Source organism: Ornithodoros turicata, chromosome 6, assembly GCF_037126465.1.
Source record: "Ornithodoros turicata isolate Travis chromosome 6, ASM3712646v1, whole genome shotgun sequence".
In the NCBI taxonomy this organism is placed as follows: Eukaryota; Metazoa; Arthropoda; class Arachnida; order Ixodida; family Argasidae; genus Ornithodoros; species Ornithodoros turicata.
Window position 1 is genome coordinate 7,277,955 of NC_088206.1, and position 12,677 is coordinate 7,290,631.

Below are 12,677 nucleotides of genomic sequence, written 5' to 3' on the forward strand. Positions count from 1 at the left end.
CAAAACTCCAAGCCGGAATGTCACTTCCTTGCTCCTCTAACATGGTATAGTTGTCCTGATGCTGCCATTCTTTCTGACTTGAGGGTGAGAACATTTTTGGCAGACATTAATCGAGTGTTTAACAAGATGTTTTTTGGGTCATGTGGAGTGGCCAGAAAGCAAAAACTTCGAGTGAACAAGAGAAGTGAAATTTATTATGCTGCACCAATAACAAATGCTTACACTATAAATGGTTCTCAAAACGTTTACATGTATGTATAATTTGTATACAAGTTTCCGAAGCCCAGTGCTTGCACAAGTTAACATGAGACACGACACACATCCGACGTGGCATATACATGTGACACGTGCGCAGTGTACACATGGTCATGCGGTCATACTTTAATATAGGTATCTACAAGTACTGCTGTTATGCAGAAGTTGTGCAGTGACATACACTCTTTATGTTTATGGACACTTCAAAGGGATGACAGGCAATACTGATAGAGAATAACTATTCTGTTTCAATAGTTGTCTTTGTTACCCTTATCACAGTCAAACACAGAAATAGGGAAGAGGAAATATAATTTTAGTAATAGGTAATAAATAGAACACCAATCACATGGTCTCTTTGATAGGAATCAGTAAAGTATTATTTACCAGGACACAGTATTGGTCAGAATTGGTGACACAAGTCAAGTGTGTTGTTGTCCAGTGTGCAAACATGTGCACGATAAGATATCTGATGAGATCACACTTGCTTTGAAAGAAACAAATCTCATGAACATCATGCAAACCAGGATCATAAAAGGGATAATTTGTAGTTCTACAAAAAGAAGTATAGTGCTACTTTCTTTTTTCCATGGTCATACATAAACAATGTACAATACCTTCTAGCTATAGTAGATATGCATATAAGAAGTGCTAGCAAACAGCAATATAGCATTTTGCTAGATGTGATAATTAATCACCAGGAAGTTTTCTTTAGTGTCATTACACTCTGCATCTAATCTGGATCAGCCAGCAGAATCTGAGCAAGCCACAGGCAGAAAGAATGAAAGTGTTCTTGGAATGGCATATTCTTTACCTTAGCAGATCTTAAAATATCTTGTTATTCCACTAACTAGTTTGAACTTCGAGAGTTAAATATTGTGTCTACCTCAAACACTTTCCACAAAATTTATCGTACAACATTGCCATGACGGGTTCTTGGTTCTTTGCCAGAGCTGTAGCAATGTACAACATGAATCATAGCATTGTACTTTTTGGAGCCTATATATGGTCACAAGCATTATTTTACACTTTGTCCTGCCTCAAAATATATTGTACAACAAAGCTCTAAACGAAATTTCAATTTCAGGCGACTGCTCTAAGATAACTGCATCATTAAATTGCAAATTGACGCAGATTAGACTTCTAATAACTGATAAGCCAAATTTAGAAACAACATATATTGCAGCCAATGTCAGTTGCGGCTAACCAAATACATATATGTCTTGCTTGGCGCTCGTGCCTCAAAATTGTTCTCTCTTTGCAGAGCTGTTTTCCAGCTTTTGTACACGTTTAGCAATGAGCGATCACATTTCTTAAATGCAGACACCTGCATAGTTCATACAAGTTTGTTGAAGTCCACACGGGAACAGTCACATGACAGACAGAGCACAGAGGCGGGTCCACAGGTACCAAGTTGCGAGCATGTGAGCACTGTTAACATGCCTTCACATCCTCAAAGTTACTAAACAAATCTTAGTGCAGAATTGAGTGTGCTTGTAAGGGAGCTACAGACATTACATTGCGCAGCATAGTTCAGTAATACAATACTTTACATATTAATACTAAGAGAGTTTAGCTGCTTTGGTGCGACGTAACTCACAGTTTCCAAGTGACCGAAACTGGAAAAAAACTGAAATACTTCATGTTTTTAAATACCGAAAACAGATCCAGTCAGATAGCACTTTAGGCATTGGTTATATGCATTGAAATGCAGCATCATACATACAGTGAACACAGCTGCAGGTATTTATAGATAGGGAGTGACGTTTTCGGGTTAAATGCCTCTCTCAGATTCAGGGGGTAAAAATCGGGTGCTATTTTTAAATCTGTAATTCGGGAAGAAATCGGGCGATAATTGTGCCTTCGGATGTTATCGGGTGTCTTTGTTTCTCCTCTTGTCTATTAAGTCCTTCCCTAATCTCTCTTTTTTTTTTTTTTTGCGGGATTGTGACCTTCCAGCGGTAATCCCCGAAGACATAGAGAATGTTGACACACATGGGTGTATTGCTGGGAACGTAAGTGACCCATTCTTGCATGTGTTACATGATGTAACCTTTGTTCGTCTTCAGTGGAAGCGTCACCTGAGGATTTCATGGTGACTGGAATTCGGGGAGAAATCGGGTTTAACCCGAAAAAGTCACTTCCTATTTATACATAGTAGTTCATCAGAAAACTGGAGCGTCGTTTTGGGGGTCATACCTTACTAGCTCTTGCGGCTAGTGACACACATCACTATTTACATTACACGGCGGTTGTACCGCCTAGCTAAGTCACGTACGCACGTACGTCCATTTAGCGGTTGACCCATCGCTTTAAGTTGTCTTCCCAGTCCGTATTTGCGCCCTCCTCTTCATCATCTGTTCTGACGTAACTCTCATCATCTGTTGCAAGCGATGCATGGCGTTGATACGTAGGAGACGCATCAAGATCCTTGTTTGAGTGGTTAGAAATAAGTTAGTGGAAAGGGTTAGTAAAAATCTGCAGAGAGAATGCATTCTGCTTGCAAGACGGTGATGACATGCAATATGAGCTTGATGCTTGCAACATTCTGAAATAGAGACTCCATCCTGTGATACAACACCAGTACTTTTTTTTCTTTTTTCAAAAAGCAAGCGACTTAATGGTGCATTAGGTAGTATTCTGTCATTTCTACACCGTTAACACATGTTCACGCACTCAACGGCTTACTGTTTGTTGTTTTAATTATGTTGTTGTTGTTATGTGGGATTTGGGACAGACAAAGTTTCTACGCAAATGAAATTCAAGGGTTCAAGCCGCTACTTTTATCCAATCAAAAACCACGGCTAACTATATAAACTAAGAAAACACAAATAGTGATAGAAGAACACTTTTATTTGATTTCATCAAGCTTGTGTTCACAGAAACTATTGCAACGAAAGGCATGAACATAACCACATCTGGTCACAAACATAACGTAAAGAGAACTATTCTGTCGTACACTGCACAAGCACAAAAAGTAGAATATATTGATGTCCATTTTGAATATGTTTAAATGCAGCATGATTAGTACCCCTTAGGTCCTAAAGAGGGGATGATTAGTACCCTAAATCTACGATAAAACTTTATCATGTAAAAATAAATGAACGTCTGATAGAGGAAATCTAAAAGTGGTTGGTGACGTCCTCCTGACTAGACAGGGCTTAGAAGTACGTATCGCTTTCAACAATCCTACGAATGTTGGTCTTCTTGAAAGGCACGCCATGGAACAGTGTAAATGCTGGAATGATTATGCCTCTCCTATGATATGTTTCCATAACCAGCAGCAACAAGTGTGTCTTCGGAAGATGTTTTAACTAGAACGGTGAACCAACATGACATGTTAAAGCAACGTGTAGAAGCTGCTGCTATAAAAAAAAAATGCTGCAACGAAAGCTGCCACTTGTCTCTAGGAAATGGCATACTATTCTATGCTTTGTGTATAAACATAATGCTCCGTTAGTCTCCCAAAGCGGAGATCCAAGGGGAGCATGCTATTGGACAAAAAGATTGTCCTTGAAGCTAAAACACAAGCGGGCAAATGTAGGTGCAGCCAAGAAGGAATCTGACTAGGATATGCTCGCTGTTTTCCGCACAGTGCTTTTGCCATGCTGTGGTGAGAAGAAACATAAAAAATGGTCAATGTAGAGAAGTACATTCAACACAGAAAAGAGCTGCATGCTGGAACAGACCGGGTGATTACTAACGAGTGCTGAAGCTAATACTCTTAGTGTGACTAGAGTGCATGGACTTGCTCAAACTTACAAAGTTAAAGGCCGAAACCATAAAAGATAAAAACCATAAAGATACAGAAAAAGAACTAAGAATGTGGTGCAACATTTCAGAGAAACATATGTAACAAGCTTTCAAATACTGTACAGAGTACAATACATATCACTTTCTTGAAAAAAGTGCAGTGCAGAAGTCCATGCTAGTTGGCTACTGTGTAATAAGGGCCAGGTATAAAGAAGACCAAATCAGGATTGGCTAACGAGGTTCAGGGTTGGGGGGGGGGGATGTGTGCACTACTGAAAACAGTGCGACTACTCATGCATATATCGCCATACACACTTCACTGAGTGCAAGGAATGCTCTATCTACCACACTGATACTAAGTAGTATAAGAGGATAACCACAGTGCAGATCAGCTTCAGAAAAGTGTAACATAGTAATACCCAAAGTCTTTATTTCTCGAGTGATACGTTTTTCTTTCAATGGAGAGAACTGATAGTAAGGATGAAGAATTATCTAAAAGGTACAGCTTTTTCACACATACTATCGCAACTGATCTGTACCGTTATATAATGTGCACTACTGGTTAGTGACAGTTAATGATCTGTACACTCTATGCACACACACTAGTGTTTGTCTTACGGATTTTTCCTTTCCTGCTCTGGGAACCTTCCGGACGGTAACCTCGAGGCAAAATAACCTCATCCCCGACCTCTTTAGCTTCTTCTGAAAACGATGTAACGTCTGCTTCCTTTGTCACATTTCAGGACAACTCGGACAATCGCATACTAAAAATTACGACTGAAGTTTGGGAGCATCGTTGTATCACACTTTGCGTTAAATACTGTGACCACCCCAGAGGTGCTATGTATCACTGTCACGTATACAAAAATACTGCATACACACATCCAGGAGCTTCACCCTGTACTGTACATCCTGTTGAAGCAATCCACAAACCTCCGGAGCGTAGAGCATAAGTGCCCCCCCCCCCCCCCTCAAATGAAATTCAAGCTAGAGAAGACCTACCTGCGGATCATTGTCATACAGCTCACTGTCCTCGTCATCTTCCCTCTTTGCCTTTGCGTCATCTCCATTCTCAGCAGTCCGAGGGGGAGGAGGGGGCGGAGACGCTTCGTCCACTTTGCTCGTTGACAGTCCCCCAATTTTGCGTCGATTGGCCATGTCTCTGGCCTGTATCTCGGCCAAGAAGTCAGTTTCCCGTCGGAGGTCCTCGCGCCACAGCGTGTTACCGCCCCCTATGCTGTCGCCATCTTCTGTTTCGCAGTCAGCTGGAGTTTGCGAAACATGTAGTATTTGCAAAAACTATGTTTTTTTTTTTTTTAAAAGCAATGTAAATAATGTCAATATAATAAGTAACACGTACGAAGTAACAAGCTCCTCAAAATTTCTGCATGCGCAGTACTTTGCAATTATACTAGTGCCAGGGAAACATTGTATATAACTTTAGCCCCAAAGAGTGCGACATTTATAGGACGAGAAGGGCACCAAAGAAATGTCTGCAGCCGATACCGGACCTCTACAGCAATACAGTTAAGTTGAGCAATGGCATAATTCATGTTACCAGTACTCCGAAGAAGAAACTAAGTATCTTTAATAGGAGTACGGACACGTTTAAATGACAGAAATAAAGAGGAGCAATGTACTAGTGGTGGAGGAAGAAGAGGAGGAAGTATAGTTAGGAAATAAAGGACAGGTTGGAATGGTGCAGTTCTACGGTTCTGTTGTGAACACTACAACCATCTCAAAGACAAAGGCTTGAGAGAGGATGTACGTATCATGCATTCTGTATCCATTCATCATCTAAAAAAGTTGTTGGTGTTGTACCTTTTCAAAAAGCAAGTGTGAATGAAAATCTAACTACGTACATTTTATGTGGACAGAGTACATTAGCTCACATGTTTAACATGCTGCAAACCCATCTTCACCAACGCTCTCGGGACTTATATTGCGTACAATTTGTCGTCAAGTTTCTGGCCGTACAATTTGCTGTGCAGAAAACATTGCTGTACAATGTGTTGTACAATTGAAGATTATTTGAAGAGCTATTTGCTCCTGCTGACTACTGATTATTAGAGCCTGAAGTTTTCGGGAAATATTTTTTCCTACATTCGGGGGGGATAAAAATCGGGTAAATAAACATGCACACTAAATTCACGCAAATTCGGGTGAAAAAACTTCAAGTACGCTAAATTTGGGGAGAAATCGGGCTCAGTTATTCAAACTAACTGTACCGGTTTGGTACAAACGGTGATGGAACTGCATTTTTTCTGCCAAACAAGTAAGTTAGTGCGTTCCTACAGACATCCCGGTGAGGGCAATTTGCCGGGTAAAAATCGGATTTCACCCTAAAGAGGCAACCTTCAATTCGGGGTACAAATTCGGGGAAGAATCGGGTAAAACCCTAAAACTTCAGGCTCTACTGATTACGTAGCGTCATTAAAATATATCAGAATATCAAGCACTAACCTCTGCTACCGCTTAACGCTTTGCTGTCCCCTACTGCGTCATCGCCTTCCGAGTCTTCTGGAAGAAAGAAGCCCTAAATAACCAAGCTTACGAAACACCGCGGCCGAGTTTCCTTACCCGAGTTCAGTTCTCGCACCAACGAGGACATGGCGTTGGTCACAGAATCCGCTGCCACTAAAAGATCGTCCCGCAAGTTCTTTGCACCCCGCGCCCTGCCAAAGGCCAGACGTACGTCGTCACCCACCCCCGTGAGGCTGTCCGAGGGGCCCGTAGCCGCTCCGGTGCCCCCTGGTGTGGCCGGTGCACTGCGTGTGGTTGGACCGCCACTCGTGTGCGTGGTGGATGGAGATTTCGACGCGACAGAGTGCGGAGAAGTTGTCGGCGTTGATCTCGGAGACGCCTGGTGGTTCTGCGCAACAACAATGATTTATTCCTGCAGATTGTCCACAAACGTTTACGATGTTAGAGAGTTGCTAATCGTGCTGCTCGTCTTGGTGATCTCGCTGTTGTCTACATCTGCATTACCGTTGCGTGATGCGGCTAATCTTATATAACGCATTCCTTGCTTCCCCATCAGGGATTCCTAATGCATAGAGCCTGAAGTTTTAGGGTTTTGACCAGTTTCTTCCCCGAATTTGCACGCCCAATTGAAGGTTCCCTTTTTTAGGGTTTCACCCGTTTCTTCCCCGAATTGAAGGTTCCCTTTTTAGGATTGAACCTGTTTCTTCCCCGAATTTGCACCCCGAATTGAAGGTTCCCTTTTTAGGATTTAACCCGTTTCTTCCTCGAATTTGCACCCCGAGTTGAAGGTTCCCTTTTTAGGGTTTAACCCGTTTCTTCCCCGAATTTGCGCCCCAAATTGAAGGTTCCCTTTTTAGGGTGAAACCCGTTTCTTCCCCGAATTTGCACCCCGAATTGAAGGTTCCCTTTTTAGGGTGAAACCCGATTTTTACCCGGCAAATTGCCCTCACTGGGACATCCGTAGAAATGCACTAACTTACTTGTTTGGCAGTAAATGCAGTTACATCACCGTTTGTACCAAACCAGTACAGTTCGTATGAGTAATAGAGCCAGATTTCTCCATGAATTTAGCATACTGGGAGTTTTTCCACCCGAATTCGCATGAATTTAGAGCACATGTTGATTTCCCCGATTTTTACCCCCCTGGGAATTGGGAAAAAAATATTTCCCGAAAACTTCAGGCTCTACTAATGCACTTCAAGGGGCCCTCTCTTATTATTGCTGGAGTCAAGCAACTGTCTCTGTTGTACAGTCTGACTGCCTTCTCTTAACGTAGCAATATATCCTGCAAACTTTACAACAATGTTGCCACTGCTGCCCACTGTTTAAAACTCACTTAGGACACTCAAAGTCTGCTAGAAGGTGGTCCCGCATGCCGCCAAATGGAGGCAACAGCAAGTGAAGGTGCTGTGGTGGAGTTCACTTTAGGAATCAAAGAGATGATCCCTCAAAGTATGCAAGGTTCTAGGGATCCCAAAGGGTGGAGGGAAGATACGGCAGGAAGAAGTGCTCCTTTATTGTACCTTGAGCATCTTCATGAGAGCCTCCAACTGAAGCATGAGATCTCGGCGGCTATCCTGTAAAGATGACAGGTGTCCTTCCAGCTCCTGTTTTCTCTGCCGCAGTGCTCTTAACTCGGAAAGCAGCGCTGGATTCTGAGCTGCCCTCAAGGCGGCATCTTCTTGCTCTTGGTTCTGCCTCAGACGCATGATTCCACGCATGATCTCTCTGCAGCAGACATATGCTATGTGTGATTCTGTAGAGCTGTACAAATTTGGAGCAATCTAGCAACAGGCCAAGTCGGGGGCACGTCAACATTTAAATACCGTAAAAGTAGAAATTTTTGAGATGACTTAATTTTCGCGGATTTCGCGATCGAGCTTTTTCTGCGAAATTAAGGTTCCGCCGAAATATAGGCAGCGGGAATGAAAAAGTATCGGCACTGGAATTCGCAACGATGTGAGACAAATTCGCGACAAAGACACATTGACTTACTTGACGACCTTTATTCGCACACTTTGAAAACTCAAACATTTCTATAATTGAAATGCCACATTCGCATAGTGTATCACTTGACATTGCAAATACCTGCTTTCACAAAACCAGCATGTAGGTCATTGTTACGGGATTGCAGTTCATGGTAGACCTCTATAAGCCGGCCGGCCGGCATGTATAGAATCTGGTATGTACAGGCCAGCTAATTCTCGTTGTTTACTGTCAGCAGCGTCATACGAACCCCCGATCTCCCCGATCCCGCGATTTCCGCTTCCACACGAACTCGCGAGATTATGGTCCCGCAAAATATTCCCGAAACGCGCTCCCACACGAATTATTAAGATCGTGGAATTATAACCACTTTTACGGTACCTATTTTTTGCTTCCAGCTGAGCAATGAGTTCACGCTGCCTCGAAGTGTCGGCAGAAAGACTCAGCTCCGAAGTGCTCTGCCGGACAGGCAACCCGTGGGTGTGTGCCAGACGTGCAGCGTATCGTGCTATCAATCTATGTTCCTCGTCGTGCCTTGACTCGAGGCTTGAAGTGTAGCGCACAGGGCTGAAAGATAATTATGACCTCGAGTTTAGAGAACCACTCTTCTCGAGAACCTGCGTTCACCTCCGTAACGATCGGCCGTCGACGGAAGAAGAGTCAAATGGCTGGCCGAAGCTCAGGTCGGGAAAACCATTGTGACTTGGCATCGGGGAAGGAGGACTGAAACAATAAATTGTGCATAAATTGTGGTGATGGAAACAAATCTCTGCACAGGATTCACCTGTACCTAATGGTACGTGCATAGTACATTAGTATTAGGGCCCGGAATTTTAGGCATTTGCCTATAAACGCCTAAATGTGACGTTTTCGGGGTTGCCTGCCTGTTTGTCGACTCTATTGAACTGTAGCCTTTGTGAACGTTATTAGGTACCGTAACAGCCCGTTTTAGAGGTGCAAGTGCCACTTTCTGTCTCAGGCTATGTGTTGCATTTTGCTTTCCGTTTCTGCGTGTTTGCGCCTTTTGTCCTTTCTTATCTTTTTTTTTTTTTACCTTGGTTTGCTAGAAAGGGGTTCGTGTATATTTGATGAAAAGATTTGGCCTTTCGAGACCTTCGTGGGCGGAGAACTAAAAATAGTGTTCAATTGTTCAATATCGCGTGTTTCTGGGCCACCTGAGCATTCGTGTACAAGAAGTCAAAGCTTGTAAGGTACTGTAGCCTTTTTTTTTTTCTGGATGGAGCGTTCTGAAGCACCAGCAAAGAGTAACGTGCCTATTTTTGTATTTTATTGCCTATTTCGCTGTTTCTGAGGGCTTGATTGCCTGTCTATTTCCAACGTTTTTAGTGCCTAAATTTCTGGGCCCTAGTTATTATTATTTATTACGATTATTTTTCACTCACACTATGTGGGAAAGGTCCAACGTTCTCTCAGGCTCATCTGGAAACCTGGGCAGGTGACCAGCTGGCTTGTCGGGAACGCAGCGAAAGGATTTGCGCAAGGAGTGGCCGAGCTGCTTACTTGGAGATTTCTGTTTAAAGCGTCAACAGTTCACGATAAATCATTGCAAGAACTACCAATCGTAGGCTGTGACTCACGTAGGCTGTGTACTCCTTAACTTCATGCTGGTTAGTGTGCGAACCCGAGACACGCCCTCTCCAAAAGCAATCCTGGCACAACTGGTAGTTATAACAACGCTGGCACTTGTATCGGAAGCCCAGGAAAGATTCACGATTGCATCCGTCGCACTGAACAGGATGCAGCACTAGGACAGAGCAAAGAAATTAACACGCGCTATTCTTGCAATGAAAGGCCGTTACAAGTTGCCACTCCGAAGATTTTTATTTTTTTTTTGTTACCATTTTCGACATTGGCCAGCCTATGCAGAAGAGGTACCCAGACGAGGCAGTCCGGCCCGTGGTTGCCGGCAAGTACATCAAGGAAGTCGTTGACAGTGATTTTTGCGTGCTGGTAGAAGAATGTGCGATGTACATCAGTATCAAAGCTGTTTCACAACGCTAGATGACTAGGGTAATTCTTACAGGATCAAAAATGGTTCCTGGAAGCATATCTGAATAATGAAACGTGGGAGACTCGAACACCGAGAAAGGCAACGCTTGAGCTTCTCGCAGGAAATCTGCAAACCGCTGCATTATCAGCTGCCCATTGTTGTCCGCGAGGAGGGAGAAAATATCTGAAAGAATTAAGAGTTACTTTCAGACGACAATGGAAGCATGCTGGAACCCTTGCTGAAATCCCAGCGGGATGAGCACAAAGTACGGCAGCTTTTGTTAGTTGGTACCTACATCGAAGCTTATCGACCAGCTTCCCTGCACACATAATTGACAACGATATCTTCAATGACAAAACCCGGAACCCGGAGTTATCCTCCCTGTAAGGTAACATAACGTTTTGTCGGCATAATGCAGCTGAACCGAGCATATAAAATGGAAAGACAAAGACTGGGAATGGAAAAAAAGACTAACGGCTCGTAGGTCGCTAGCAGCCAGTTTATAAGAAGAGAAATGCACTGGGAGACATCAACTTGCTGGCTATGTGGAAGACGTTTGTTGAGCTGGTAATACACAGATGCCACCAGGCCTCTAGCACGTGCCAACGACACCTCGGCACGAGGTTCGAGGACGTTCAACCCATTTTCTCGAAATGCCTCGATCATGTTCCAGATGTCCACCAGGTGTACTGTGATTTAAAGCAAAAGCATTTAGATATTCGTGATTTAGCTCTTGACGTGTATCTTTTGTGATCTAGCTTTTGACGTGTATCTCAATAGAGCAGCATTAGAGGAACCTACTATATGCAAGGTCAGGTACTAGACTACTTACAGTGGACACGCTTCTGAACGAACCTCAGCTTGCAAGCAGTTCGGTACGATGCAAAGCGGATGACATCGAAATTTTGATTTTCTGAAAAGTGGTTTGCAAAAGTATGTCAAAAGTGTGCTGATACACTACCGAAGTGATGAAAGACATACTCATTTCAGCTACTAGCAGCTTAAGGTCCGAAGCATCGTCATCTTGAGAAACCGAGTCATCTCTGTACTGTGAGACTTCCATCGTGGCCTGAAATGGACGTGTTGCTGATGTTGGCACTGATTACGAATTCTTTAGGATTTTAAGAATGTGGCCAATGATGATCATAGTGAATTGGAAGAGTTGTTAAGGATGATGTGGTATTTGTAATGGTAACATGGTGGCATTTGTAATCGGAATTAATTTGTAACATTTGTAATGACATACCCTTTTTTTGTGCAGGTCACGGAAACACGGAAACATTGCTGGCGGCTGCGTAAATTGGAGCTAAGGTAGCTGAGGCAGGGCTAGCTTGATTTGCTAAGATAACGTACGCAGGTAAGGAGAAGGAGGGCATAGACGTTCGTCTGTTAAGCATCTACGGCTTTATCCTTACACATAGACCACCGTTTTGTGTTTATGTATGACGGGTGGACGACGCAAGCACAGTCGCTAGCCTTCGATTTCGAAGTGTTTGGCGCGAAACGAGATCAAGAGTTCTTTGTCCTTCAGTAGAAGTAGGTGCGCGAGAAATTCTGAAGCACGATCAAGCTGTACGGTTACCACCCTCACTTCGTCAGCCACCTGTAGGCACTCAAAAGCTACCTTGGCTTGAGTCGTGATACGTCGCACGTCGCGCCCACATTTTTGTTTACCTTGCCCCTGTTGACTCTAAATGACTAAGTTAAGGCCCTATGTACGGTGAAAAAATAAAGAAGCATACGTTATATACAATGAGGCGTTTTCGTATAGCAGCGCTTCCTTTCTGTTGCATAAGTAGTGAACAAAGACGTGAGTTTGGTAATAAAACCGCACACTAAATGATGATGACCACAACTCAGGACATTGTCTCACTGCTGCACTGAAGCGGGAAAAGGTTAGACGTGTTTCAATACTCACACAGGTCACGTCAAAGCTGAAGGCACCTATTTAAAAATGTGAATCTAACGATGGTATTAAAAATATCACCCAAAACAGGTGTCATACGGCTACAGCAACTACAAAACATCGGCATGTCGCCATCTTGGCGTTGTACCTGCATGCCGGAACCGGAACTGCGCTTTACTGTTGACGTCACAAATATTTACTACTTCACTGATTTTTAACTCTATAATTGGGTTTTAACGATGTGTAATATATTTTCTATATTTTATTTTGACACTTATTTTATCA

At 43.1% G+C, this 12,677-nt stretch overlaps 1 protein-coding gene across 2 annotated transcripts; it reads right to left on the minus strand.

The window, feature by feature from the left end:
* Positions 1 to 172: 172 nt before the first annotated feature.
* On the minus strand, positions 173 to 12,545 carry LOC135398966 (dystrobrevin beta-like). Of its 2 annotated transcripts, none has more exons than XM_064630559.1 (16): positions 12,405 to 12,545; positions 11,468 to 11,555; positions 11,319 to 11,399; positions 10,962 to 11,175; positions 10,782 to 10,867; positions 10,518 to 10,669; positions 10,335 to 10,443; positions 10,074 to 10,240; positions 9,879 to 10,006; positions 9,103 to 9,198; positions 8,857 to 9,042; positions 8,013 to 8,217; positions 6,586 to 6,877; positions 6,469 to 6,525; positions 5,008 to 5,270; positions 173 to 2,682 (listed from the first exon to the last, which is right to left on the minus strand). In XM_064630559.1, the coding sequence occupies exons 2-16, from the start codon at positions 11,547 to 11,549 to the stop codon at positions 2,545 to 2,547; spliced, it is 2,256 nt and encodes a 751-aa protein (XP_064486629.1). In that variant the 5' UTR covers positions 11,550 to 11,555; positions 12,405 to 12,545; the 3' UTR covers positions 173 to 2,544. The 2 variants fall into 2 exon arrangements, with proteins under 2 accessions (XP_064486629.1, XP_064486628.1); XM_064630558.1 differs by lacking the exon at positions 173 to 2,682 and adding an exon at positions 3,088 to 4,707.
* Between the last annotated feature and the right edge of the window lie 132 nt (positions 12,546 to 12,677).